The sequence below is a fragment of the Mus caroli genome, unplaced genomic scaffold (assembly GCF_978045245.1).
Source record: "Mus caroli unplaced genomic scaffold, Mus_caroli_1 scaffold_17, whole genome shotgun sequence".
Taxonomy (NCBI): Eukaryota; Metazoa; Chordata; class Mammalia; order Rodentia; family Muridae; genus Mus; species Mus caroli.
The window spans coordinates 41,486,880-41,514,756 of record NW_028227272.1 but is presented as its reverse complement, the minus strand read 5'-3'; the positions used below and the strand labels follow the sequence as shown (position 1 = coordinate 41,514,756).

General features: G+C 48.5%; 1 protein-coding gene across 6 annotated transcripts in view; it reads left to right on the top strand.

The window, feature by feature from the left end:
* The window catches only part of Boc (BOC cell adhesion associated, oncogene regulated), a 74,944-nt gene extending 49,142 nt beyond the window's left edge, over positions 1–25,802 (top strand). For 2 of the 6 annotated variants that reach the window (XM_085832048.1, XM_085832049.1), the window contains 16 exons: positions 6,559–6,705; positions 8,428–8,571; positions 9,603–9,896; positions 10,596–10,868; positions 13,756–14,060; positions 17,308–17,470; positions 17,854–17,964; positions 18,374–18,580; positions 18,923–19,104; positions 19,626–19,731; positions 20,048–20,170; positions 22,089–22,310; positions 22,990–23,225; positions 23,415–23,494; positions 23,974–24,164; positions 25,058–25,798. In XM_085832048.1, the coding sequence (XP_085688174.1) occupies positions 6,559–6,705; positions 8,428–8,571; positions 9,603–9,896; positions 10,596–10,868; positions 13,756–14,060; positions 17,308–17,470; positions 17,854–17,964; positions 18,374–18,580; positions 18,923–19,104; positions 19,626–19,731; positions 20,048–20,170; positions 22,089–22,310; positions 22,990–23,225; positions 23,415–23,494; positions 23,974–24,164; positions 25,058–25,245 (2,972 nt within the window). In that variant the 3' untranslated portion in view covers positions 25,246–25,798. Of the gene's footprint in view, positions 1–6,558; positions 6,706–8,427; positions 8,572–9,602; positions 9,897–10,595; positions 10,869–13,755; positions 14,061–17,307; positions 17,471–17,853; positions 17,965–18,373; positions 18,581–18,922; positions 19,105–19,625; positions 19,732–20,047; positions 20,171–22,088; positions 22,311–22,989; positions 23,226–23,414; positions 23,495–23,973; positions 24,165–25,057 lie in introns of all 6 variants that reach the window. The other 4 variants (XM_085832050.1, XM_029470642.2, XM_029470644.2 and 1 more) reach the window with 4 other exon arrangements.
* Positions 25,803–27,877: the final 2,075 nt, after the last annotated feature.

The following is a 27,877-nucleotide window of genomic DNA, read 5'->3' as shown; positions in this document are numbered from 1 at the left end:
AGAAATTTCATGTCATGTTTCCATGGCTGTCAGGAAAGAGTTTTGTTTGGAGCCAAAATTATTTGTACAATTGGATTGGCAGGGGGAGAAAAAAAATCCCAAAGAGAGCAAACATATTTATCCACTGTCCTGGCCTGCCAAACAAGGCACAAAGCTGGCATCTACAGCTTCCTCCTCAAATTGTATGCAGCTTGGAGCAGCCTGCTTTGGACTGTTGGTGGAGGAGCCGATGACCGTGCTAGGAACACCACTCTGGTGATCTTATGTTGACCTTAACCTATCTTATCGTTAGATCGGAACCCCACCACCACCCCCACCACCCTGGTATTTCAAGGACCGACCTATCTTATTCTCTTTGCATTTTCTGCATACCAAAATGTCTGAGTAAAAGCATCCATGAGGCTTGAAGGGATGGAACTGTGCTAAATGTCCGCCTTAGGAAACACTGGTTTGGGCCAGCCTGGTGAGTTACAGTGCTGTTTGACTTTAGTGGTCTGTGTGCCCTGGCTACCCACTGGCAAGCACTTAGTCATTCCTCAGATGCTCAGCTTCTGAGAGGCCTGCCCAAGCCATAACCCCAGTTACTCTCCAGGTGCCAGGCTCCCTGAGCTCATGAGCACTGTCAGCTGTCGCTTTACTTGGTCCCCTGTCCTTAGCAGGTGGCTTTTGTGGTTTTCCATTTGCAAGGTACTTTTATTCAAGGATAACTCAAGGGTGAAGCTAAGCCATTGGGTGTGTCTTAGACAACCAAAGGATCTGGTGAGGTGTGCAACCCCCCCTGTCCATCGGTAGAACAGTTTAGGGCTCAGGAAAACCCAATACTACCCGAGACCACTTACAGAAGCAATGCCACGGCCCCTCTGCCTTCTTCGGTGTTACACATAAGTCCTTCTATGAAGCTGTGAATCAGGGATTCATCCAGAGAAGGCACTCAGTATCTCTAATTCCTTGTCTAGGGGCCATTCTCCAAAGTGATTGAGGTACAGAAAAAGACCACAGGGTCATTGCGTCACTGAAGAGTGCTGCCAGCAGCACAGGCTCTTCCCAAGCTCTGTAACCTCAGCGTCGTAGACACAACAAGCCGTCACAGGGGCAAGTTGAAGCTCGGAGGCCATGAGAATTGAGGAATAGGATTGACAACAGTAAGCCCAGAAATTTGCCCGTGGCTCTGGAACTGCTCAGCAGCCCCAGTAGCTTTGCCAAGTGAGCCCCATGCAGTGCCCACAATCTGATGGATCCCAGCCAAACCTCAGCAGATAAGTGTAGGCTTGTCCCCCTGATCTCTGAGAACGCAGGGGGAGCACGGGACCAGACTGTGTGTGATGAACGCCTACATGGAAAAGGGATGGCTGGGGACTCCCACAGCATCCAGCAAAGGTGCCATCTTCCCTGCCTGAACAGAAAGAGCTGTCATTGTTTTACCACCTGGGAGAAGGCTGAGGGAAAAACACTTTGACAAGTGGAGGTTTGGGTTATACAAGGAACTTGGAGCTGAGACCCTAGATACTCTGTAACTGGACGTGTTACAGAGTAAGTTTTCGGCAAGAGGTAAGTCTTCAGTTAGGCTTTGACAGTTTGTATTGAGGGTACATAGGCATATTCCTCCAAGTATTATACTTTAATTCATAATTCTAACTTTATTATTGTTGTTGGTGGTGGTTTTGTGAGACAGAGTTTCTCTGTATAGGCCTGGCTGACTGTCCTGGAGTTTGCTCTGTGGACAAGTCTAGATCTTGAACTCACAGAGATCTGCCTGCCTCTGCCTCCTGAGTTCCGGGATTAAAGGCATCTGCTACCACCACTTGGTTTGTTCTATATATTATTACGAGCTTCTTATTAAGGGCAGAATGAAGAGGACTAGAAAGTGGTTGAAAAGTTCAAATGGACTCAAGATCAAATGTGCCCTTATGTGGTTTCACACACTCACCTCACCGGGCAGGAAGTGAGTAAATCTCTCTCATATGTTGTCTGATTTTCCCGTGGCCAAAAGAATTGGGGCCTGACGTTCCCTTTAAGTGGAAAGAGGAAGAATAGAATGCAGCACACAGTGAGCATTTGGAGGAATGTCTATAGACAGTGCATCTAGGCATCTTACAGGACTAACACAGTTGGAATATGCAGCTTCCCTTTGAAATCTGGGCTTTTCAGGAGAAGCGACTAGGCAAGACTCTGTCTAGAGCTCAAAATGTGATGGGCTTTCTCAGAAAGTACTGTGACAGTAAGATGTGTTAGTAACCTCAGATGTGACCTCAAGGACCAGGGCTTTTGACCTAGGGAGACCGGAGAAATGAATAGATCTAATGGGCAATGTAATGAAGTAGCTGGAAGAATGAGCAGAGAGAGAATACAGAAGGAGTAGGCGAGGGAAGGTAAGAGATTAAAGCTGAAAAAATATTCCTGCAACACATTTCTCAAGCACACAGACAACAGGCAAGGACAGGTGTGTGTCCTATCAAGTCATTTCCCATGAAACTTGAGCCACCCTTCCGCCAACAGAGGCCTGCTAACCCCATTTGTAACTGAAGGCCTGCCCCTTATTTCCAGCAAGGCATTGCTGGAAGTCAGGAAACTTCTCTGCAGAACAGGCTACTTGCTCCCCTTCATATGGGGCATGCCTCTGCATCTGCCTGCTGCTAATAGTCTGTTGTGTTATTGATCACGGAGTCTCTTCCATCTCTGGCCTCCGTCCTGGCCAGAAACACAAGGAAGGGGGGTGGGGGTGGGGAGCTGATTTTTACATCATTCATCACTTCATTACTCCACCTTTGATCCCTTAGTGAATTCTTACCGCAGCCACCAAACTGAGAGGGATAGAAATGGCAGCTAAGACCTAAGCTTAGGAGGCACAAGGAGGGGACAGCAGCAAAGACCAAACTGCTGCTTATTTGTTTTGAAGCCAAGAAGCCTTGCCTGCCAGTCAGCCCTTGTGAGGAGTGGGGCACCCAGATGGGGTGTCCAGGGTCCTGCCCACACGGGCTGTTGTGCACATGTTGGCATCAGAACAAAGGGAGAGTTGGGTTGCATGGCTGACCAGTGCCCAGCTTCATGCCTGCCTGAAGGCTCAGCCTTCTGTTTCTGCTCTAGCGGTTGTCAGAGGGTGTATCGAGAGCCAAGAGGGGCGTAAGGAGGACCCAGTGTTCTAGCACTTGGTGGTGAGGTGGGGGGTGCTTGGTGGATGGAGCACATACTTCACATCCGGATGAGCCTTCTGTGTAGTGGAGGCAGAAGCCTGGGGGCATTATGATGGAGTTGGCTTTCTGGTGCCAAGCTCCTTTCGGTTGTTCACATCTTTCTTCAAAATGATCTGCTGGGTTTAAGTATATTGTTGCTTGGGGCAGTTTTCCTTGGAATGATGTAAAGAAAGAAGATGTGGGTGTTGGGGGTGGGCTGGGAGGGGACAGCTCTTGGTGGGGTAGCTTTAGATTTATTAGAGCATGGAGGAAAATGGTTCTCAGTGCCTGAGGAGTTTTCCAGATGCTTCTGAGGTGCATTTGCTCATAGCTCACTTTGTGGGGAGCTTCCTCCCTTGGCAGGTACAAGGCGCCCTACCCTGAAGGGGGATCAGCACCTTTGCATGGTTTCGGTGAAATATTTTTTAAAGGAGTGGCACTTCCTGTGTTCAGCTGGAACATGGGCCCAGGCATTCCCTTTCTTACAGTTCATCTTCTTCCTCTCAGAGTGAAGCTCATTCATGGTCCTAACCTAGAGGCTCGGCCAGATCAGGGCTACATAATTTACAGGCCCCAGCGCAAAATGAAAATGTAGGATCCTTTGTTTACACGTTGCTGAAGATTTAGGATGGCTCAGCAGTTAAGAGTGATGGCTGTTCTTCCAGAGGACCCAGGTTCAATTCCCAGAACCCTCATAACCTGCAAAACAGCGCACAGCTGTCGGTAACTCCAGTTTCAAGGGGATCGAATGCCTCCCAGTCACCAGGCATTCTTTTTCTAAAATAACTGCCCTTGGTCATACTTTAGTTAAATGTTTATGGAACATTTGTGTTAGGGTCCTACACTTGAACTCATGACATGAACCAAACTTTTTGAGAGAATTTGGGTTCATAGGCCATGTAAATGGGCATCCAACTTGTGAAACTTAGTTTCCATGATATTAAGTCATTGAACATCTACTGTCAAGATCCAAGTTAGGCCTAGAGGACACATATAAACAAGTCTTGGCCCTGTCCATAGTAAGTTTAACACTGAAATGAAAGCAACAATGATCTTTTCATAAAAAGCAGTAGGCTTTCTTCTCTACCATGGCCTGACTTACAACTTCTAGAAAGTTCCATTAAGTAGAAAACTTCCTTGACCTTGACTGGTGACTTGATAACCAGGTTCCCCTGTGATGACTCTAGTTTATTTTGGGCAGTTACTTCTCATGTTTTTCGAGAAACCTTATTTTTTCCTGTCCTGCTTACCTTTTCTGAGTGGCGCATGAAAACAACACTGCAGGCAGGTAGAGTCTTGCAGTGAAATTACAGGAAGCCCAAGGCTAAGCAAAGTTTGAAATGGTCTGCGCTTTGAGAGTGGGCTTCCATGGCTTCCTCAGCACCACATTGAAAAGAGTGTCTGGGTAAAATATTTTTGGCCCTTTCTTTGTATTCTATTAGCTTTATTCCTTCTCTTAAAATAGATCCAGCTACAATCCTAAAAACCAAGTTTCCTGTTCAGAATGTGGTTTTGTTGTAGAAATGGCCCAGCTTTTCAACAGCATCAGTGATTTGGCCCATGCAAAGAGATTTGTTTTTAGATACATGGATTGTTTAGGAAACATCCTGCCCCTGCTCCAGATGGGCCTTCATCCTCTCTCCTTTTACACTAGTTGTCCCACAAAGCTGACACAGAAGAAATAGCCGCAGGATGCCAAAGGATGCTGAAGCCTGAGTCTGGATCCTCAGCTCCTCTCAGATTCCACAGTGGGGTACCAGCTGGGGTATCCTCAGAGATCCCTTGTCATCTAGGAGAAGAATCATTAGGGTATCCACATGCCAAGGGCAAGCTTCAGCTTAGAGAGGGGTTCTGAGAGAAGGGGTGTTTGAGAGTGGCAAAACGCATGAGTGGAAGTCAAGTTATCGTCCAAGCTGACAGCCCATATTCTGCTTTAGACAGCTTTCAGATTGCCCTCTGCTCTGTTTTCTCTGGAGATCTCCAGAGAGCTCTCTGCTCAAGATGGCTTTCTCTTAGTACTCTAAAACCTCCCTGCATAGCTCATCTCTTGTAGACCAAAAGCCCAGTCTTTTATTTTACATGTCAATGCAGTCTTTACCCTAGGTTCCATTTTGATTATTCCATGCATCATCATCCCATGACCCCAGCCCCTTGATGCTTAGGAAAAGACAGCAAACATAAGCACAGACAATAAGATAACTGGCAGGACCCTGCCCTGAAATTACCACTCTGACCACTCCTGAACCTAAATTAGCTCTGTCCCAGGCTGACCTTGAACTCAGGAATCTACCAGCCTTTGTAAGCACAAACAATAAACTTAGCTGGGTGGGATCTTGCTCTGCAATCACCACCCCCCTAAATCGCTTTATCTCCTTCTTTAGCATCTTTCTGACAAGCTGGATCATAGCACAGCTGCCTCTGTTCCCTGAAATCTGTGAAGCTCCTTATACAACTCATATTGCATCCTTATATTTTGCATAGTTGGGAAATTATATATTTTTGAACTCACATTTTCAGCATTCTTTCCCACAGTCTTAAGAGCTGTCCCGATGGTCACAGCATTCTACCATTTTGTGGAGACATGGACTGGCCTTCACCTCCCACATTCATGCTGTCTTTGAATGTCATGGAGGCATTAACCTTGGCAGAAGGGAGCATTCCTCAGAGGAGGAACTTGAAAATATGTAGACTGTTATATAAACAAGCCTTAACAACAACCGTCAACACTCATGGAGGCTCATCCCTTGCTGACTCTGTTTCGGGGGCAGGAAACCATGTCATACTGTCTCTTACCTGAACATGCCAGACTTGACATCCACAGAGTCCCACCTATCATCCCCAAGAGAGGAGACGGTAGATTCTGGGTAGTGGCATCTTGGCTATGATCAAGGTTGGAAACTGAGTCACTTTTCTCCTTCTTCGAATGTATGAGAAGAACCTAGGAGGCTCTTCTTGATGGAACTGGATGAAAACATGAGCGTTTCTTTTCGTCTTTCTCTTTACTCCCCATTTATAGAACCTTCTGATGGTTGTGCCTGGACCTTTGTGCCCTGACTATGACACATATCTAGGACAGCTGTGTAGGACCAGCTCACTGTTAGGGCTCAGTGTCACAGAAGAAACTGTCCTGGCCACCTTCTCTGTGTCTCCCCAAACTTACATTTCTATACACCTCAAGATGAACTACATCCGGTGATGAGGGCTGTGCAGCAGACAATCCTTATAAACTTGTACAAACCTCCAGAGTCTGAGAATTTTCTCAGCATTCTCTTAGGGCCTGGAGTGAATGCTGAATTCATTTATTGTGACTCCCAACCGGAACCCACCTGGGATAGCACACTGACACTCTCCATCCAGGTCTAATAAGAACATTCCTTTCTCTTCACAGATCTCCAGGACTTCAAATTAGATGTGCAGCATGTGATCGAAGTAGACGAGGGGAACACAGCCGTCATTGCCTGCCACCTGCCTGAGAGCCACCCAAAAGCCCAGGTCCGGTACAGTGTCAAACAGGAGTGGCTGGAGGCCTCTAGAGGTAAGGAATGGGCAGGAAGCCCAGGAGATCTGGCTTCTGACTGCTTTCATTTGTGTCAGCTGTTGCTACCTCCCTGAGTCCCCATGATAATGTTGACAGCCCCAACCTCAGGCTAGCCAGCTGTCCTGTACTCTGACATTTGGCTCTCAAAGATCTTAAGAGGGCAGTTTCCATGATGGAGTTCCTCCGTGCTGTCACGGAGACTTAACTCATCTTGTGGGGCCCTGGAGGGTGTTGCCAAATGCTCAGCACATGACTGGTTCCTGATGCTCCGTGTTCAAGCCTTTGTCACAAGGCATGTAGAGAAAGACTGCCTGACAAGCCCAGAGTCCCCAGAACTTCAGTGTTTCCTGGTGGGAAAGGATCCTCCTGTACACGGCAAAGCAGTCTTTTGGTGGGACTGTACAGCTCCCCCATTCCCTGGGCACTGTGGTAATCTCAGTTCTCCCAGCTTCCTGCTCAGACCACAGTGGACATGATGGCTGGCCTAGGAGAGGCCACAGTGGTTCACCGTGCCAACAAGGAAGTGTATGTCCATTACAACGAAGTCAGCTCACCTCACAACAAACTTACACATAAGGCCAAGTTAATTTAACTTGCCCTGGCCTTGTAACTCAAAATGTATACTTTCCATAGTGTAGACTTTTTTTTTCCGGTTATGAAAAGAATATATTTTGTGATTGAAATCTTAGGGAAGGAGGAAGAGACTCAGAAAAGACAGAAAGCTGCTCTTGAAATGTAAGCACCCTGGTTCAATCACTCAGAAATAGCGGAGAACAGATAAGAGAGAACAGGAACTCTAAGCCTTGGCCAGCGGAGGCTTGGCAGCAGCCTGGGACAAGATTCACTCCATCTGGCAGTTGTCTAAGCAGCTCACACCTGGGTGGCCCAGCAGCAGGCAGGCACCAAGCTTGGTGACACCCTGAGTCCCAGGAGGGGCCACCAGGACAGAGCTCAGAGCTGACTGGAGGCCAGTGCCTTGCCTGCCAGGAAACTGAGGGCCACCCCTGTTGCTGGGCTGTCCAGAAGTTGCAAGTCTGCCTCCTGCCAAGCAAACCTGAACACAAGCTTCAGCCCCACCCACCAATAACCCTCTTGGACTAGGAGTGGAGAAAACCTGCCAGGCCAGCGAGGAACAATATGGTGTCTCAGTGGCTGTCACAGACAGGACAATGGTTAGGGGTTAGAATAGTCCTCTTCAGTAGAAAGATTTCACAAGGAAGGTGTCTTAGAGTGAGGACTGTTACACAGATGGGTAGGAAATGCTAAAGTCATTGAGATAACGTACCTCTTCCCCACTGGTATGGCTCGAGGCTCAATCTTAATAGTGTTTTAGCAACAGATATTCTGCCGTTTTATAAATGGATCTAAGAGGCTGATTGATGTCTCCAGACCACGCCTTATCCTGTAGACCTAGAGCTCAGGCCCAGGTTAACCTTAAGCCCTGCATCTTCTCTACCTTCCCCTAGCTCCCCTGCGAGTGTAAGATGAACCTCAGACAAGCACTAACTCAGAAGCAGGCAGCCAAGCAGCCAGGAGCCTGTAGTTAGTCACTTCCGTACTCTGGCGCTCTGCGCACACGGTACTAAGTTTTCTGTGGAGAACAGCATTTCAGGTTTTCTCTGATTCTCTCTTGGACCCCTTATGTCTAGGGGAGTTCCAGACTGTAAGATTCTGGGACCCAACGCACTTCATCTTGCTTCTTCCCTACCGTCTCCACAGACAACTACCTGATCATGCCATCCGGGAATCTCCAAATTGTCAATGCCAGCCAGGAGGACGAAGGCATGTACAAGTGTGCCGCCTACAACCCGGTGACCCAGGAAGTGAAAACCTCCGGCTCCGGAGACAGGCTGCGCGTGCGCCGTAAGGACCAGGCTCACTTGTCATTTATGGGGTGGTGTGAATAAGGCCCAGCAAAGCTGGAAAGCAAGAGGAATATCTGGGGACACGGCGGACCAAGTTTGGGGTCCGTGAGCCTACAGGTAGAGCGGGGATAGCATTCCAGCCTTGCTTGCCACCACAGCTCATCACTGTGGAGGGCGACTCCCTTTGCCTGTTGCTCCGCGTAACTCTGCAAGAGGGATGAGTTTGCTGGACACCCTTGTGGGTGGCCTCTGGGCCTACCCTCTGCTCCTTAGTCCTAAATTGTACCCAATGTCTCCTCTGCTGAAAAATCTACACAGGCCCACAGGCTCCCCCATTCATGTAAGAACACACTCACCTCCTGAGCGCCTCGCAAGGTTCCCCAAGTACTCAGTGAGCTGCTACCGAGCACCCGAGGTAGATATTCTCCCAAAGCTAATGGAGCAAAACGTTTTTTACTCTTCTTCCTGAGCAGGAATAGAGTCTCCAAAATTTTATGGGCCACTGGCTGGCTCTGTGAGGACCCTGAGATAGCAGCACACTGGAGAGTCATTGCCTTTCAGCCGTTTGTTGGCTGCTTTCTATATTGAGCACCAGAAAGAAGCACTGACTTGTGTTTGGGGACTTTGTAAGAAATGTCTAACTTTCAACGGTGGCTCCTGCTCAGCTTAGAGGGTTCCTCACCCTGTAAGGAACACACTCCCTTGGATGTTTAGGTCAAGTAGGGGCCTAGCAGATCCTGGTACCTCACTTTGTCCTCAGGCTCAGGGGGAACTGCCTGAAGTCAAGCAGGAAATGCTTTCTCTCTTGGCACCCTCATTTTTCTGTAAGCACTTGTAGCTTACAAAAAAAGACTTAAGTTATGTTCTGGGCAGGAGGAAGACCTTGCCCCTGTCAAGCGGCGTTGTGTTGGCTATGCTGTGAGCTCAAAGGGGTTGCATGTTCTTTGGAGCCCTTCTGGAGCTGGGCCATCAGAGACAGGCTGGAGAAAATCCAAATCTTACTCTGTTTGTCCTCCTTCCCCACTCCAGGGTCCACCGCTGAGGCTGCCCGCATCATCTACCCACTGGAAGCCCAGACCGTCATTGTCACCAAAGGCCAGAGTCTCATACTGGAGTGTGTGGCCAGTGGAATCCCACCACCTCGAGTCACATGGGCCAAGGATGGGTCCAGCATTGCTGCCTATAACAAGACTCGCTTCCTGCTGAGTAACTTGCTTATTGACACCACCAGCGAGGAGGACTCAGGCACCTACCGATGTATGGCCAGCAATGGGGTTGGGGATCCTGGGGCAGCAGTCATTCTCTACAATGTCCAGGTGTTCGGTGAGCTTCCATGGTCTTCCTCTTCCTTAATCTTCCCACTCATCTTCCCACTCTTCTAGAAGCATTGTCTTAGATAGGATTGTACTGCTGTGAACAGACTCCATGGCCAAGGCAACTCTTATAAGGACAACATTGAACTGGGTCTGGCTTACAGGTTCAGAGGTTCAGTCCAGTATCATCAAGGCAGGAACATGGCAGCATCCAGACAAACATGGTAGAGCTGAGAGTTCTACATCTTCATATGAAGTCTGCTAGCAGAATACTGGCTTCCAAGCAGCTAGGATGAGGGCCTTAAAAGCCCACACCCACAGTGACATACCTACTACAATAAGGCTACACCGACTCCCACATGACCACACCTTCTAATAATGCTACTCTTAGGCCCAACATATACAAACCATCCCAAGCAGATAACCTAACTCAGAAAGGTTTCTACTGTGAAAGGCCATGGAGCTGATAAATAACGAAGTACTCTGGGAAGACAGAGCTTCTTAGATCTCAGAACTTAGGCCCTGGGTATTGGTGTAGTCTTTGTCACCTAGACATCTCACCCCACCCCACTTCTCCCATAGGACAAACCCAACAGCCAGTGAGGAGGAAGCCAGTCCTGAGGCAGTGTGCTTGTGTCTCATCTTGCTTGTGTGGTCCTAGAGATGGGAAAATACAGCCTTCCTCATTCTGATCGGTTTTTCTCCACAGAACCCCCTGAGGTCACGGTGGAGCTGTCCCAGCTGGTCATCCCATGGGGCCAGAGTGCAAAGCTCATCTGTGAGGTTCGAGGAAACCCCCCACCCTCTGTACTATGGCTGAGGAATGCGGTGCCCCTCACCTCCAGCCAGCGCCTCCGGCTGTCACGTAGAGCCCTGCGGGTGGTCAGTGTTGGGCCGGAGGACGAAGGCGTGTACCAGTGCATGGCTGAGAATGCGGTTGGCAGTGCCCACGCTGTGGTCCAACTGAGGACCGCCCGGCCAGGTGAGTGCAAGTGGGTCAGAAATTCCGGCTGAGCAGGTATACAGCCCTTTTCTCAAATAAAGCCAAATGTAGTCACTTTTAGTTGTAAGTTCAAAATTACATTGACTTATTAATAATTCAACTGTGCAAATTTTTGTTAATGAATGTGACCTTAAGTCTGTGGGCTTCCATGGTTATGAAGCATCATACTTTACAATGGGGGCTTTGACATAAGGATGAGTAAGACCTTTAGCTTGATCCATTTCAATTGACACTTGCACTGACTAGGACCTACTGTGTGCTCAGCATGCACCAGGTGAGGTAGAGACTGCAAAGCATGAGAAAGACCCTCTCTACTGAGAAAGCTTCCTATAAAGGAGATGAAACCATGGAAGGAATTTGAGAGAAAAGCTACGATGGACGATACAGTTTAGTGCCATCATTATCAGATGCCAATGTCCTGTGGTGAGGGGGGGTCAGATAGGGCTAGGACTGAGGCTGGAAAAGTCTGTGAGTGGAATGTTGTCATGCTGCCCTGGGTTTCTAGATTCTCAGAGAGCAGTCCCAGTTGAATTCATGTCTCTAGTCACCTCAGTGGAGAAGGGAAAGACCTACTGTGTGTCAGTGTTAAAGTTTCAAGGTGAAACGGCATGTCGGCATGTCCCCGTCACAAGTCCACCCTTTGTTAACTGGAGGACCCGAGTTCAGTTACCAGAACCAACGTTAGGTGGCTCACAACTGTCAGTGACTCTACTTTAAGGTCTCTGGCTCCCTCTTCAGGCCTGCAAGGGTATTGTACTCACAAAGTGCACATAAATCCATGCATATACATGCATGCAGATTAAAAAAAAATCTTAAGGAACTTAAAGAAGTCCAAGTTCAAAGTCTCCTCTATGACTCTAGTCAAACTCTTTGCTGTGAGTCACTACAAAATAAAAGATCAGTTATTATATGTTTTCAGCGTACAATAGCACAGAATAAGCACACTCATTCTAACAAGATAGAATGTCATAGATGTGAGAGACAAGAAGAGGGCAAAAGCAAAACAAGCAGGGCAAGCCTTAAGCCATGTAGCTTCATATCTAGTATCTAGGGCAACGTGGATGTGGGCCTCAGCAGTCATGGGCAGCCTGACCATGCAGTCTTGCTGTTTGCAGCCCACATGGCTTCTCCCTTGGGTAAGCTCCAACCATTGCCTGTTGCTTTGTTTTGCATGCAGTCTGTGTTTGATGGTATCTCTAAACATCTTGGGACTCCGTTGCACCTCATGGCTGGATGCTTGGCTCTCTTAAGGGCTCTTCGTAGGGATTGTGAGCCTCCTAGGCATTACCTGGCCTCTCGGGCTTTCCTTCTCAAAGCTCTTGCATTCTGCATGGCTTCAGAACTGGCACCTTGTGGGTGGCACTGAAGTCCTTTCTTTGCCCGAGCCTATCCCAGGCCGATCACACCTACAACCCTATAACCCACGAAAGCCCAGATGCCTGTGTGAAGGGGAAACACTTCCCTAAGTGATCTTTTGCAAACAGGTTGTTACAGGTTGTTCCAGAGTTCTCGTCTCAAATCAACATCTTCCAAATGATTTAAAACCTTTACACCCTTAAGACTGCCAAGAGTGAGGTCCAACCATTTCCTGACATGTCCTCAAGACATATTTCTTGCCATTTAGGTGCAAAGTCTGTGGCTTCCTATTAATGGCTCTGATGACCTTAATGACTCTAAGGAGGTTTCCTTGGCCCAATGTGTATTTTTAAAATTGTCTTCATACTCCTCCTTGTTCCTAATTCTCTCTACAGGCCTTGTAAAATCAGCTGGCATTAAGTCATGCAGTGGCCTAGATGCTCAAATACCTTGAGATTTCCTCTAGTTAGTCTGACACTTTCAAACATGGCTTTCCACAGTCTTTGTCCCAGGGGCACTTGTGTAGCTTCTAGTCCAATTCTAGCAGAGTTCCTGTTCTCCTGTAATTCCCAAGTACAGCCTCACTGCCGTCCCCATCAGCATCCTGCTCTTCTGAGCTCACGCAAACCCCATCACGTTCTGCTGACAGAACTCTATGCAGCTCCCTTAGCATTCAAATACATTCTAAACCGCCCCCATAAATCAACCCCGAAGGCAGCAGAACCCGCACGGCAGCGTCCGTCACACTTTCCTGGTGCCAGTTTTCTGGGTTCGTCACTTTTTCCAGCACAAACAAAAAATAACTTCAAAGGAGAAAACAGCTTGAAGGGAAGGAATCTTCCTTGGTTCATGAATTTAGAGGTTTCAGGGCAGAGCCATAGCTCTACTGAGTCAGAGCCCTTCGTGAGGCAGAACTTCATGGCGGTTTCTGTGATGGAAACTATAGGGCGGAGGGGGGGGGGGAGGGGACCGAGGGAAAGAATAACCTTAAAAAATATGCCTCTGGGGCCTACTTCCTCCAAAATCGCACTAGCAGCTGGGGACCAACCAGGGGACAATGCCTAAAGGGGACTGTTGGTCCCCTCATTAGTGCCATCACATTAGTGCCAGTGAGATGCTTCAATAGGTAAAAGTGCTTCCCGCTAAGCCTGAAGACCCAAATTCAAGCTCCAGGACCCACATTCACAGCGTGTGTGTGTGTGTGTGTGTGTGTGTGTGTGTGTGTGTGTGTGTGTGTGTGTGTGTGTGCGTGCGCGTGCGCGCACGCGCACGCGCGTGAGCGAGCGAGCGTTTAAATAAATATAAACCTCAGCATCGCGGAAAGACCTCGTTTTCCTTCTGGCAGGATAAGGGCACCAGCCTTCTCTTCTGCAGAGCCTGGCTGTGTGTCACAGATTGGGCTCATCGTGATTTCAGGTCTTCTCTGTTTTTATTCTGTTTTCTCCCTGGCAGGTGATCAGGGCCACTAACACCTTCCCCCCTCCCCTTCTCTTTCCTGCTTGGTCCTCAGACACAACCCTGAGACCCGGGAGGGATACCAAGCCGATTGCTGCCACACCCCCCATGCCACCCTCCAGACCCAGCAGACCTGACCAGATGCTTCGGGAACAACCGGGGCTTGTTAAGCCCCCAACATCGGTACAGCCTACTTCCCTGAAGTGCCCGGGAGAAGAGCAGGTAGCCCCTGCAGAGGCACCTGTCATCCTCAGCTCACCCCGGACCTCCAAGACGGACTCCTATGAGCTGGTGTGGCGGCCCCGCCATGAGGGGAGCAGCCGGACACCCATCCTGTACTACGTAGTGAAGCATCGTAAGGTACAACCCTGGCATTGTACCTCTCCCTTCCTGCAAGCTTCTTGGTGAAGCTGAATCAAGTCGCTCTGTCTCCTGGCCTGAAGCCAGGACCCAGCATGCACCACAGACATGTCCTTCCTTTCTGTCTCCTCAAATGCCCATCCCTACCACACACACACCCCTGGAAAGCTAGCGGGAATACAGACATGGGGTGATCTCTTACAGGCCCAGACACGGGCTCTGCGTGGGCCCTCAGGTGTGACATTTGTGTACTCCTACCTGGAAGTTTGTGCCAACACTAGTCCAGAGATAACTCACCCCCCCCCCTCCATTACTATGGCCACCCTCCTCACTCCTCCCCCCCCCCCCCGCCCCCGCCATCCCCACCACATTTGTTTTCCAACCAAAACAAGCTTTTTCTTAAGCATACCTGCAAGAACTTTAGCAGGGCAAACAGGTCTCTCCAGCCAGGAAAACAGTTATTTAGGGAACAAGTGTTCTCCCCGCGGACTGTAAAATGCCCTCCGACTCTCAGATGTTGTGGTAGCTCCTGTTTAACCAGGCGTTAGAGCCTCTGGCACATCACATTGTTGAGACCTTAGCTATTTTTCCCTCAACAGAGGGAACCTGTCCAGGGGTTGGAGGAGCTCTCAGGGAGAGCCTTTTAGACTGTGACAGGATACAGAGACAGAACTGTGCCTGTCCCATGGTCCTGACCACTGTTTGGTGAGGTGAACCAGGGCCTTCCATCTGCCACTCTTCTCAAAGCTGCATAAGGAATGTGAGATGAGACTCCTCATAAAACATTTCTGCTCACCAGAGGTTTGTGCTGTTTCTTTCCAATATCACCAGAAAGTAGAAAAGTTCTAGTCTTAAGTGGATTTAAAAAAAATTTAATACCAGCAACCTATTTATTATAAATATGGGCGCTTGTGTGCGTTTGGATTATTTTTTGCTTACAAAAATGCTTTGTGCACTTGGTAGAAAATATGGAAATGTGAAATGGAACGAAAAATACTTACCCACCTTTTCCTACTCCAAAAGCAAACAAGAAAACAAGCCTCCCCTCACACGGTGGAATGTTCGGAATGCTCTCACTCTGTACAAGCCAGGTCCCTGCTGCAAACACCTCTGGCCTCGCATAGTCTGGCCTTCTCTGTGTCTTCCCCTTCCAGAAGACCTGGGTACCTAAGAAGTTCCCAGAGACCTCAGGTGGTCAGAAAAGTACCGGAGGCAGAGCAACACCCTGAGCCCTCATGTAGTTTCCCATGTAGGCACAGGAGAGACCACAGTTCCCTCCCCCACACCACCTCCAGGACCAGCTAAAGGTGTAAATGGCTTTCTGAAAAGTAACAGCCTTGTTTAGCCTGTGTTCCAGGGCAGGGCTGGTCCCAATCTTTATTTTCCTGTGTAACTAGACACCTCCCTGTGAGTTGTAGACAAAGATTAGGGAAGGCCAAATATAGTACCCAAGAGACAGAAACCAGTATGATAGTAAGAATAATATTTTTCAGGCCAATAGGTGGCCCTGAAGCTACCTCCCACTACAGGCAAGGAGGCAAAGACCGCACTGGGGTAATCCGGAAATGCCAAACTGATGCTTGCGTCCACCCTCCCAGAGTGTGTGACAGTGACTAATTACCCTTGCATTTCTTATTTTCATTTCTGGGTCCCAGTGGAAGTCTGAGGCCGGTGCTGGGAGGGCAGAGGGAGGAGGAGGTACAGGAAAATGACAGTCGGGACAGGGCCCCTGCTGAGTCTGGCTTCCATTAGGCATTGCCCTGTGGAACAGTTGGAGCTTTTAAGTGAATGTTGCCAAGACAGAAAGTATGTCTTGAAAGCTGTTCTTGCTCACTGGAACTAACATAGCTTAATGGTCGTCACCAAAGAAAGAAGGTTGGAATCAGAAGTCAGCATTGGGTTGTGGGTTTGGGTTGTTTTGTTTTTTGTTTTTGTTTTTGTTTTTCTATTCTCTGTCTTTTGCAGGGCATTGGGAATTAGTCAGGCTGATTTTCACGTGCACAAAGCAAGTTTCATCTCGTCCACTGTAGACCTAGGCTACTGTGTTTGGGTTTCCAGCATCACTGGGGATTCTCAGCTTGTGAAAACCTTTCCCCTTGGAACAAATCCTGGAAGCCCGACATTAATGAGCTCAGACCATCCCCTGGTCTTGAATGGGAGGTTTTGTTCTACTTGCGAATACTTTGCTTAGGGATAAGAGCTTTCCCCAGCAGCTGGTCGCTTTCTTAATCAAACCTCAGCTCTCCATTCTGGCAGGCTTTCTGAGATGCACAGAGCTGGCCACAAAGTCCTTCTTAAAAGATGGTGGGTGGGAGGAAATAATCTCTCACCATTGCCTTTGGGTGCCCGAAGTTCTCCCATAAATATTTTTTTAAAGAGCTAACCATTAAAAGTTCATTTATAATCCTTCACGTACACCCTGTTTTTTAAGCTTCAAGAACAGGGACAGGGAGCAGAAACAGGAGAAGAATTTTAAAGTGAGAAATCTCACAGGGTGAAGGGTGCCAAGAGCGTCTGGAGACAGGCCAGGCATTCATTTGTTGGGAACCTCACCTGTGCCAAGTCATCTAACTTGACTTCAGAGTAACTCAAGACATTGTATTTGCCCATCTTAGGGATGAATGGCTCAGGGCTCACCAGTGTGGGAGTTTGCTTGGGGTTATACAGTCAGAACTTGAATTTGGGGTTTTCCACTCCCAGAATCCTCTGTCTAGAGCAGGTAACTTCTGAGCATGCTCTTTGGATGCAAGTGAGGGTTTCTGTGCTCACTAGCTTTGCAACCATGGATGAGTTCCTCAGCTCTCCTGGCTGAGACTCCTTGCTTGTGGATACTGACTGCTGAGACTTAGGGACAGGCAGTGCACTGAGAATGAGCACGCTAGGACCATCTTTCCATTGCTTCCAGTTTTGTTATCATTCCTGTCACCGTCTCTCATTATAATATGGACTGAAGGGCTCGGGTTTGGCTTCATATGCAAACAGAGAGAACATTAGATGAGGAGGTTGCAGGAGATGGAAGAGTGGCCTTTGGGGGGACTGGCAGTCAGTTCAGTAGCTATCCTTGCAAACTTTCCTTAATAGGATCATTAGCTTAGAGAGTAGGAGAACCAGTCTGAGCTATGCAGTCCCACCAGCCTTTAACCTAGTCCACGGTCCTCTTTCTTTCTCCCTGCCATCTTGGGCTCAGGCCGAAACCCTCCTGAACACCACAGCAGAGGCAGGTCCTTACCCCAGTCACCCTCTTCAGCAGGTCACGAACTCCTCTGACGACTGGACCATTTCTGGCATTCCAGCCAACCAGCACCGCCTCACCCTGACCAGGCTTGACCCTGGAAGCTTATACGAAGTGGAGATGGCAGCCTACAACTGTGCTGGCGAGGGCCAGACAGCTATGGTCACCTTCCGAACAGGTAAGTCAAATAGTTTTGCTTAGCTCAGAGTTCCAAAGGCCCGAGCCAGTTATAGTGAGGCCGGATGCAAAATCCTGTTCGCTTTGTTCACCTCTGTCCTTCTCCAGTGGCTGCCTCTGTGGACTTATGTGCCTGGTCTAAAGCACTACCTTTCTGACTGATGAACCTCTCTGGCATCCCCCATCGCCCCGCCCCCTGCTAAGCACAAGGATCAATAGCGGCACAATAGTAGAGAAAGCTGGGAGTTACACCACACTTTCATTACCCTGAAATCTTACTTGTATCACCTTGGTGCAGCCCTTGTCAGAGTCTTAGGCAAAACAGGAGTTTAGTAAGGGAGAGCTCATATGCTCTCTCACTTGTTCTCAATCCTTCTCACCCAGGACGGCGGCCCAAACCTGAGATCGTGGCCAGTAAGGAGCAGCAGATCCAGAGAGATGACCCCGGTGCCAGTCTCCAGAGCAGCAGCCAGCCTGACCATGGCCGCCTCTCCCGTAAGCCCAGCAGCAGTGAGGGGCAGGCAGAAGAGTAATAAGGACAAACTGTCACAGAGGGCTTGTTGCTGCAGGTCAAATGAGGTTAGGGTTCTGAGGTCCAAGAGTCCCAGTGACATATTCTGCATCTCTTTAGTGAACGACAATGAAAATATGCCCTTTGGAGAAAATACTGGAATTACTGAGTCTGTGGATCCAGAGAACATTAATTCTCTACCCTCTGTTTTTGCAGAAGAGTAGATGAAGAAGCACTGGGGATTCTCCCATGCAAGGGAATGTGATAAACACAACAGCACGCAGAGGAAGGAACAGGCCCTTGTTAGGCTCAGGTTGGGTCTGGTTGGTCCAGAGCATCATCTCATGGTATCCCTGTTTGTCTATGTCTTTCCTCTGTGCACGGCCATCCCAGCCCCAGAAGCTCCAGACAGACCCACCATCTCCACAGCTTCTGAGACCTCCGTGTACGTAACCTGGATTCCCCGAGGGAACGGCGGCTTCCCGATTCAGTCTTTCCGTGTAGAGTACAAGAAGCTAAAAAAAGTGGGAGATTGGATACTGGCTACCAGTGCCATACCTCCCTCGAGGCTCTCTGTGGAAATCACAGGCCTGGAGAAAGGTAGGAGCCTGGTCCCCTTCCTGGTTCTTTCTGTGCTGGGACCCCGTGGAGGAGGAGGGACAGTGGACAGTCTTAATTCAGTCCTCCCTTCATTCCCCACAAGTACTCATGGGTCTGGAATTTGTGGCTCTGCCTTAGCCCCACACCACCCCCTCTTCCTTCCTCTCTCCAAAGAGGAGTCCAGAGCCACTTCCTGTGTGGCTTGAGAAGGATGGGGGTTCTTATGGGTCCTGGGTGGACATCTTTGGGGAAGAGCTGACCAGATATCCCTGGGCTGGGCCTTGAAGGGCAGTGGGAGAAATCATCTGTATTTCCCAAGCTCAGGAAGACTCTCTCTTACAGGTATTTCTTACAAGTTCCGAGTTCGTGCTTTGAACATGCTAGGGGAGAGTGAGCCCAGTGCTCCCTCCCGGCCCTACGTGGTGTCAGGCTACAGTGGCCGTGTATATGAGAGGCCCGTGGCAGGACCTTACATCACCTTCACTGATGCAGTCAATGAGACCACTATTATGCTCAAGTGGATGGTAAGTGCCTGGGCCAACAGTAGTGTGAAAATATTTCTCCTCCCACTTGTCTGTGAGTTTGGCTTCCCACTTAGAGAACCTGACAGCCCCTTTGCGGTGTCTTGGGAGGGTGACAGTAGCTGGAGCTCTTGCTGGCTGTCACTTTTAAACTGGTTCCCACTTTCTGATTGCATCCTACCTTCCTTCCTGCTTTTTACCCAATACCACAAGGAATCTCAACCCTTGTCCAGCATCCCTTTGTGCTTCCAGGAAGGCTCAGAAGCGACCAAAAGTCTTTGAAGAATTATAATTTGCTTCTTGCTTCTAAAATCTCCAGGGTCCATCAGCAAAATAAAATAATGCCCTATCTCTGCAGCGTTCTTCAGAGAACCTGAGGGGCTTATTCACTTATTCAGGGATGTTTGTTGGGGCCTCTGGGAAGTCCAAACTCTGGACTTGGGGGAAGATCCCACAGCCCTGTGGTTTTGCTTTGATGATTTCTCTAACGCACTGTGAACGTGTCTGTTTTCTATCCCATGTAGTATATCCCAGCCAGTAACAACAACACCCCAATCCATGGCTTCTATATCTACTACCGACCCACAGACAGTGACAATGACAGTGATTACAAGAAGGACATGGTGGAAGGTGAGAAGACGCATTGATGGGGTGTCCTTCACTGGCAAGGGGGTCTGGGTGTTGGCAAAACCTCATGAATCATAAAATGGAATCTATGTTCTGTGTCGGTGGGTCCCTTATGACACACGTGGAGCTATCCAGTTAAAAGGGCCAACGTGCTTCTTTCTTAGTGACCACGGCACAACAGAAACATGAGTGGTCATACAGATGTCATGTGTCTCTTGTGTTGATCAGCAGATAAGACGATCAGGTTTGTCTGATTGTGTGATCAAGGCCAAGCATACGACATACACATCACCATAGTGACCCTCACTTTCCTTCCCAGGGGACAGATACTGGCACTCCATCAGCCACCTGCAGCCAGAGACTTCCTATGATATTAAGATGCAGTGCTTCAATGAAGGAGGGGAGAGCGAGTTCAGCAATGTCATGATCTGCGAGACCAAAGGTGATTCTTCCAGGGTCCTCTCCTGTCCCAGGAATCCCCACAGACTGGAGCAGAGCCTCTCTCCCACCCATCCTGGCATCCCTTCCAAGAAGACCCTGATTTTGGAAAGATCCCTACCCTCATCAGTTGCCTCCCAAATGATTCTCTTGAGCTGTGTGTGAATACGAGTAGGTTGCCACCATGATGACTTCAAGGATGTGAGAACTAACTGACCCATGAACTCATTAGGAACAGAACCCATCTTAAGATGGAAATGTTCTATACACTATATTTCTTGGCATTTGGTATCTATATTTATTGGTTTTATTTAATTTAACTGTAGTCTGATAATATGAGCCTCAGGAAACTTATTATATCTACACCTTGGCCAAAGTTTTATAACCAAGATGTGGTAGAGGCCGCTTCAGACAGTTTCATATAGCTATAAGCCCAGGTCCATTTTCTGCACGAAAGCCTATTAGACACGCATATATTCTGCACTAACTTAAATGCAAACACATGCACTTGTTCACATGTGCACATTCATTGTTCGGGTGAGTGGGCGTCATTATGTCTGGTTTTTAAATACTCCAAGTTGATGAAGTAGTGAATTACTAAAGACCTAATCATAGGACCACAATGGAGTCAGAGAAAACAGCACTCCCCTGTGGCTGAGGCAACTGTGTTCTCTCTCCCCCTATGCAAGCCTTCAGTCATTTTGCAAATACTCACTGAGCACCAACTGTATACACTTGCCCTCTGTGCCACATCCATCGAAGAGAGAGACACATGCACACAGCCCAAATTCATATATCTTCTCGGATCTTTGGACTAACTCTTTAGGCTGGAATGAGGAGGGAGTGCCTTGAGGGTCTTGCCAAGCCTAAAAAGTGGCTCAGGCAAGAAACACTGACATCACTGGGTCACTGAAGGATGCTGGAGGAGGAGCTATGCAGTTTACAGGGACTGTGAGGTAGAAGAGGGTCCTTGTTGGGCTTCTTTATAATAATGGTCACAGGCAGGCTGAGGAGAGAGAAGTGAGGCTCTGAGATAAAGGTGAAGAGAATGGTTCTGTCCCTGCTTTTGAGGAGGTGCAAGCAAAACCTGGGCCAATTGCATGTTGGGTTGGGAGATATAAAGCAAGCTTGAGAATTTCACTTGAAGCATCATTACCCAGGTGGCTGCTCTCTACTGGGATGGACAGGGTGAGAAGAGAAATGGACTGGGAGGAGGGAGTGGGAAGAGAGAAGGACTGGGAGAGTTTCCCAGTGGCTGAATCGTTGGAGGTGCTGAGAGTGTCTGATAAAAGCAGAATGTCTCCTGCCTCCGCAGTCTTTAGGACAGAGAGGGAATCATGGAAGCAGGAGAGATTACACAGACTGGGAGACTGTGACATCAGAAAGCTGAGAGAAGGAAGTGGCAGAGTCCATTTGTGTTCGCTGGCAGGAGCGGACCTCAGTGAGGAACATAGTGTTTAACGGTCTGCTTTTGAATGGAATTTACCAAATGTCTTCTGTCCCACAGAGTCCTCAGGTGCCCTGCTTTACAACCCATGCTAATCCCTAACACTTCAGATCCCTTCATCTACCTGGAAATGGCAAAGCTGTGGGAAAGTCCTTCCACCTGTGTCCACTCACCGCTCTCTCGAATTTTAATTGTTCTTTCAAAAACCACATTTACCTGTGCCCACTCCAACTCAGTGTTTGGCTCACAAACACCTCAACAGCACATTGCACGTTAGTTGTCAATGTCCTTGATAAGTTATGGACAGGATGCAGATAAGGAATATTGAGTCCCCCATCTTGGGATCTAGGCCCCATTTCCTATGTCCATGGAATTGAGGTGCTTTGATTTTCTACTTGTTGTAAAAAACAAAACAAAACAAAACAAAAACAGACAGAAAAATAGATACTGATGTGAGTTTTGCCTTCAATTGCAGCTCGGAAATTTTCTGGTCAGCCTGGAAGACCCCCACCCTTGACTCTAGCTCCACCACAGCCTCCACCCCTAGAAACCATGGAACGGCCGGTGGGCACTGGAGCCATGGTGGCACGGGCCAGCGACCTGCCCTATCTGATTGTCGGGGTCGTTCTGGGCTCTATAGTCCTCATCATCGTCACCTTCATTCCCTTCTGCCTATGGAGGGCCTGGTCTAAGCAGAGTGAGTGACACCTCAGCCCAGAGGGGAAGGAGGGGAGACACCTCTCAGCCCACCAAACTGGCCAGTGCCCAGGCAGGGCCAGTGGTCCAGCTCCACCTCCCTGGGAGCTCAAGCAACCAAGTTCAGGTGGCCCCCAAGGTCCCACAGAAACACTGAATATCTGAGGCTGGGCTCCTCCCTCCTGCCCTCACCTATCTCTCTCTCTCTCTCTCTCTCTCTCTCTCTCTCTCTCTCTCTCTCTCTCTCTCTCTCGTCCTTTCTTACCCTGGGGTTCCGTAATTATCTGCTCCATCTTTTTCGAATGTCTGAAGTTGTTTCTCAAACATGTTCATATACAAATTGCTCCTGCCTCATCCCGCATTCTGCTTGTCTGCCCAGTGGGGGCTGCCTTGAGCCCTCTGTTCCTCCTGGGCTAACCTGACTTGCCCTTTAGTTTCTGTTTCAAATAGCAGTATCTGCACTGACTCCCCCACGAAACAAGGGCTTCACGGCTCCGAAGCCATTGACTCATTGTCTTTCTACACTCCTCACTCTAAAGAAGAAATGGGTGCTAGGAAGACTTAGAAAAAGTATTCTCAGGCTGTTGGACAGTCACCTCCCTGCCTATCTCTCTGACACTATGAGTGTGAGGCTTTATCCAGCTGTAGGAGGCTAAGGAGACCCCTGTCTTCTATTTCAGAACATACGACAGATCTGGGTTTTCCTCGGAGTGCCCTCCTGGCTTCCTCCTGCCAGTACACAATGGTGCCATTGGGGGGACTTCCAGGTCACCAAGCCAATGGGCAGCCCTACCTCGGTGGCGTCAGTGGACGGGCCTGTGTCAGTCGAGTGCATGGAAGCAGGGGCTGCCCTGCTGCTACAGTGGGCTGCCCAGGCAGGAAGCCTCAGCAGCACTGCCCAGGGGAGCTTGCCCAGGTAAAGTGTTCCTGAGTGTGGGCCCCCGGGTGCACATATGGAGGGACAATGAGCTGCCTCTTGGGCCTTCCCCTTGTTCATCCAGAGCTGCTGGGCTGAGCTCCCTAGAGTTAACCACAGCTCATCCTGCTCAGTGGTGAGGCACTGCACCAGGAGCTCCCGTCTTGACCTTTCATTCTTTCCTTCAAGCAGAGGGAAGACACCAACAGCCAACTGAGGCAGCCCATTGTTAGCAATGGATGTGACCTCCAGAACCAGCAGGTTGCCAGGTAACCAGGCCCCTCCCATCCCCACTTTTATTCCCAAGTCTCCAATCCTCCCATTCCCTTTCGCTATCCAAAGTCTGTCAACCAGAGCTAAGTAGCGCTTCATGCAGGGATTCCCCAAGTTTGCCATTTGTACCCGATGGGGCAGTTACCCCATGGGCAAGGTGCTGTGTACACAGTTATGATACTTTTCTGCTTAGGGGCTTCGGTTGTTTCTCAGCATCTGTCACTTACTAGCTCACCAAAACCCTGGAGGTAGAACCAACTTTGCCTACAGGCCCCAGGACACCCAGTTTGCCACCTCCCACAATAAAGCTCAACTATCACCTGCTGAATTTGGTGGGGCAGCTCCTGATGTTCACGGGGGACCGGTGTGTGTTCTGGGCCTGCTCCGATACCTTTAGATGATGTATGTCAGATCGTGAAAGTGCACACCCATTCTGCTTGCACTAACCCACCCCATCGGGTCTTGGACAATGCAGAGGTCCCCAGTCTGCCTCAGGAGAGGATGCTTTCTTATACACGCTGCCTGATGACTCAACTCACCAGCTGCTCCAACCTCAAGACTGCTGTCACCTCCAGAAGCAACCCGTCACCACATGCCAAACGGCAGTGAGGCGAACATCTGAAAGTCCTGGACTAGAATCTTCATGGGACCCTCCATATCATTCAGGTCAGCCAGGGGCAGCAGGGAGAACTTGTCTGATGGGGTCGCCCATAACCCAGTGATGGCTTTGAGAAAGGACAAGGGACTTCTTCAAGGGAGTGTTTGGGAGTTGGGGATGGATGGCCACTCATTGGCTACTAAAGGCCTAGAGGGCCATGAGGCCTTCCCAGGCTAGTCTGACTCCAACACTGTAACTGTGGTCCTCAAAGGCTGAAGAGAAAAGCATCCTCCATTCCAAAGGAAGAAGCCCATTTGCTCTCTGTTTTTGAGATTCGGGGCTATTTGCAGAGTCTTTCTGCCCCTCATCACATGGGGGCCTCTCTGATCCTCTGTTCTGTCAGGCCTTAATTAGGGATTGGTTCTTCTCAGTCATCAGGAAGCCATGCATGTACACACATCACCATAGTAACTGTCTACACCCACAAAACTTGTTCATCGAGGGACCACCCCTGCCCATAGCTCCCTCTCTACCTACGTCAAGCAAATCCACCAGGACTTAGTTGGGGCACTTGGTACTTCAGAGGATGAGTTGGTGTTTCTTAGCTTCCCGGGGGTGCATGCTTCTGCCATGAGGACCCTAGACCCTGTCTCTAGGACATGAAATTCTAAAAGATCATCAGCTCCAAAGCCAGGCCAGTCGTCATGAAAACAAGGCTTGGTTGGATCATGAGGTAGAACACAGCCTGGCTAGAGAGAGCCGGGCATCCCTTTGTGTTCTATGTGTACGTAGCTGATGGCTACAAGCCGAGTGCTTTGCAGTCTAAGGTCTTTGGTCCCAACATAGATGAATAGTAAGGGTCTTCCCCTTCCAGGGCCAGTGTGACCAGCTATAGGTAGAGATTAGCGAGGACTGCTTGGTGAGTCTAGATTTTAATGCCGCCTACTTTTTCTCCTCACAGGGCCCCGGTGCTGTTTAGGTCTTGTACCAGTTGAAGAAGTAGACAGTTCTGACTCCTGCCAAGTGGGTGGAGGAGACTGGTGTTCCCAGCACCCATCAGGGACCTACACAGGACAGGAACTTGGGATGCGGTTCCCGCCTAGCCCATCAGTTCATGTGTCCTTTGAAACACCACCTCCCACAATTTAGGCCGAAGCTAATATCCCAGAAAGACTATATATTGTTTGTTTGTTGACAGAGAAAAATTGGTATTTATTTTTCTATTATAGCCATATTTATATATTTATGCACTTGTAAATAAATGTATATGTGTTTCTATAATTCTGGAGAGATATGGAATCCTCCCCTTTCTGGCACAAGACAGAAAACAAGCAACTGAGTAACTGGAGACCAGTGGAAATGAGTATCATAGATGGTCAGGCTGCAGATGGAGCCCAGAACCTGCAGCTACCACGGACACCAGGAGGCCCTCGGACGACTTGGCAGAAGGACCCTAAGCACACTGTTCATGAAGAACACAGGGATAAAGCAAAGGCCATCCTGCTGCAGACTGGAGCCACCTGGAAGCCACTCCGATTTGGTGGCACAGGGCAGGTTTCCAAGATGTCACGAGAAAAGCCCCAGATGTGTACAGCACTCTAAGCATTAACAGTCTCCCAGAATCAATAATCGGTGGCAACATATCTCTGTAAAAACAAACACTGTAACTTCTAAATAAATGTTTAGTCTTCTTTGTAACCTTCATCTTAGTCACGCGTGAGTCAGCGTTTTCTCTAGACATTCGGCGTCCCATCTTTGAGTGGCTGCAGTAAAGCCCTGCTCAAGATGATTTCCAATCCATCATGATAAAATCTGGGAACAGTCACAAATATTTTTCATATTTTTTTGTCTCTTTAAACAATGAACACTGAGTTTGGATTCATGTAACATGACACTACAAACTGCTTACTTCTAGAAGGAATACACAGACAGGAAGCAAATTCACTGTTCCCTTGCTGGACTGGAGGTGAGCATCTGCCATATTAAAGGAATGAAGTGAATTCTTCTTGTGTAGGTGTGTGTGTGTGTGTGTGTGTGTGTGTGTGTGTGTGTGTTTTAAAAGACCAACTATTGCTTCCAAAACACCGTTTAGCTTAGTACTATGCCACCTGTTAACATGTGGTCCCTAGTAGGTTGTTTTCATTCTAAAGTTACCATTGCTGGAGAAGTTGACTCATTTCAAGCCAACATTTATTTAATGTTGCTCCACAAAAAGATCATTCATAGGGGTAAGTGTGTGTGCGTGCATGCGTGCGTGTACAGTGCATGCAAACTTAAAACTTTCATGTGTGGCACACGACTTAACTAGAAACTGAACATTTGAATGCAAGTCTTCACACATTTTGAGTATTCATTGTGCAGGGAGGGAATATGTATATTTCAGGAAAAAGGAGAGTTGGAATTCAGCCTGACACATTTAATCTTATTAAGAGTTGTATCAGACTGCTTTTCCAAGAATTTGCTTAGCAGGATCTAAGGTAGACTAGGGGCCGCCTTCAGGTTGCCTGGGATGAGGCCGCCATCTCCTGGTGGGAAGGAGTACTGCACCTAGCCGTCGGTAGCCTTGCACCCATTTTTCTACAAACACAGCTAATCTGAACAGGAAAATGCAGCATGATTTTCAGGAAGGTAGTGGCTTTTAACGTGTTTATAGAAATAAGTGTAAGGAACATGGAAATTATAAGACCGTGAAGTCTAATCCTGCAAGAGAAGAAGTAAGATTTCAAACACATACTGAAGCCTTTAGCGGTCACTTCCAGGAGAGGAAAGGGCAGAGCTAATGCTTGCAGTCTTTGCTAATGCAGCTCCAATCTGAGCTGTAGTTCACTTGACAGGCTGTTGGAAGCTTGTTTTATTTTTTGTAAAGCCTAATTTTGCCTTCTACCTCTCCGTGATCTAAAGTAAATGTCAAAATGGGTTTTGGTGAGCGCCACTAAAAGCAACGTATAGACACACCCTGCTTACTGTACTCTTTCAGAATGGCCAGATGCTGAAGGGAGTTGTCCAGGCTCCCTAGGATCCTGTTTCCCAAGTCTGCTTCCAGATCCTGAGACCCACAGACCTCTAACCTCTAGCTCAATAACTCGTTTTTAAAGCTAAGTTTTGAGGCAACTTTTTTTACGCATGAATGAGCAATGAAGACTTATGGTTAGCCCTGTTTGCCTTCATCAATGAAACGCATAGCTGAGTGGAGAGACCAAGTTGCTTCAATCCACTTCATACTGTATGAGGCAATGACTGATTGCTTGTTTGTTTGTTTGTTTGTTTGTTTGTTGCGACAGGGTTTTTCTGTATAGCCCTGGCTGTCTTGGAACTCACTTTGTAGACCAGGCTGGCCTCGAACTCAGAAATCCGTCTGCCTCTGCCTCCCAAGTGCTGGGATTAAAGGCGTGCGCCACCACGCCCGGCGACTGATTGCTTTTTAGGTGGCCTTGCCCTTAATCTGCCTCCCTTTACAAGAGCAGTACAAATCCAGAGGCAGACTCTTCATGCTGTGTTGGTATGCACAAACACTACTAGCATGTCCAACATGAACCATGGGTTAGGCTTAGGTTATTCTTTCAAGGAAAACCGTACTACCTACCAACTTACCAAAGTAGACAGGGAACATGCAGATACATGAATGTGTTAGAATTATATCAGACAAAACCCAAACAGGCCCACGAACCTACCTAATACACTTCAACCTTCATCTGGACACCATAAAAAGAAGAGTATCTGACACTGTGAGGGAACGGCCTTTAGCCAGTCATCTGACCCTCAGAAAATGTGCCAGGGAGTG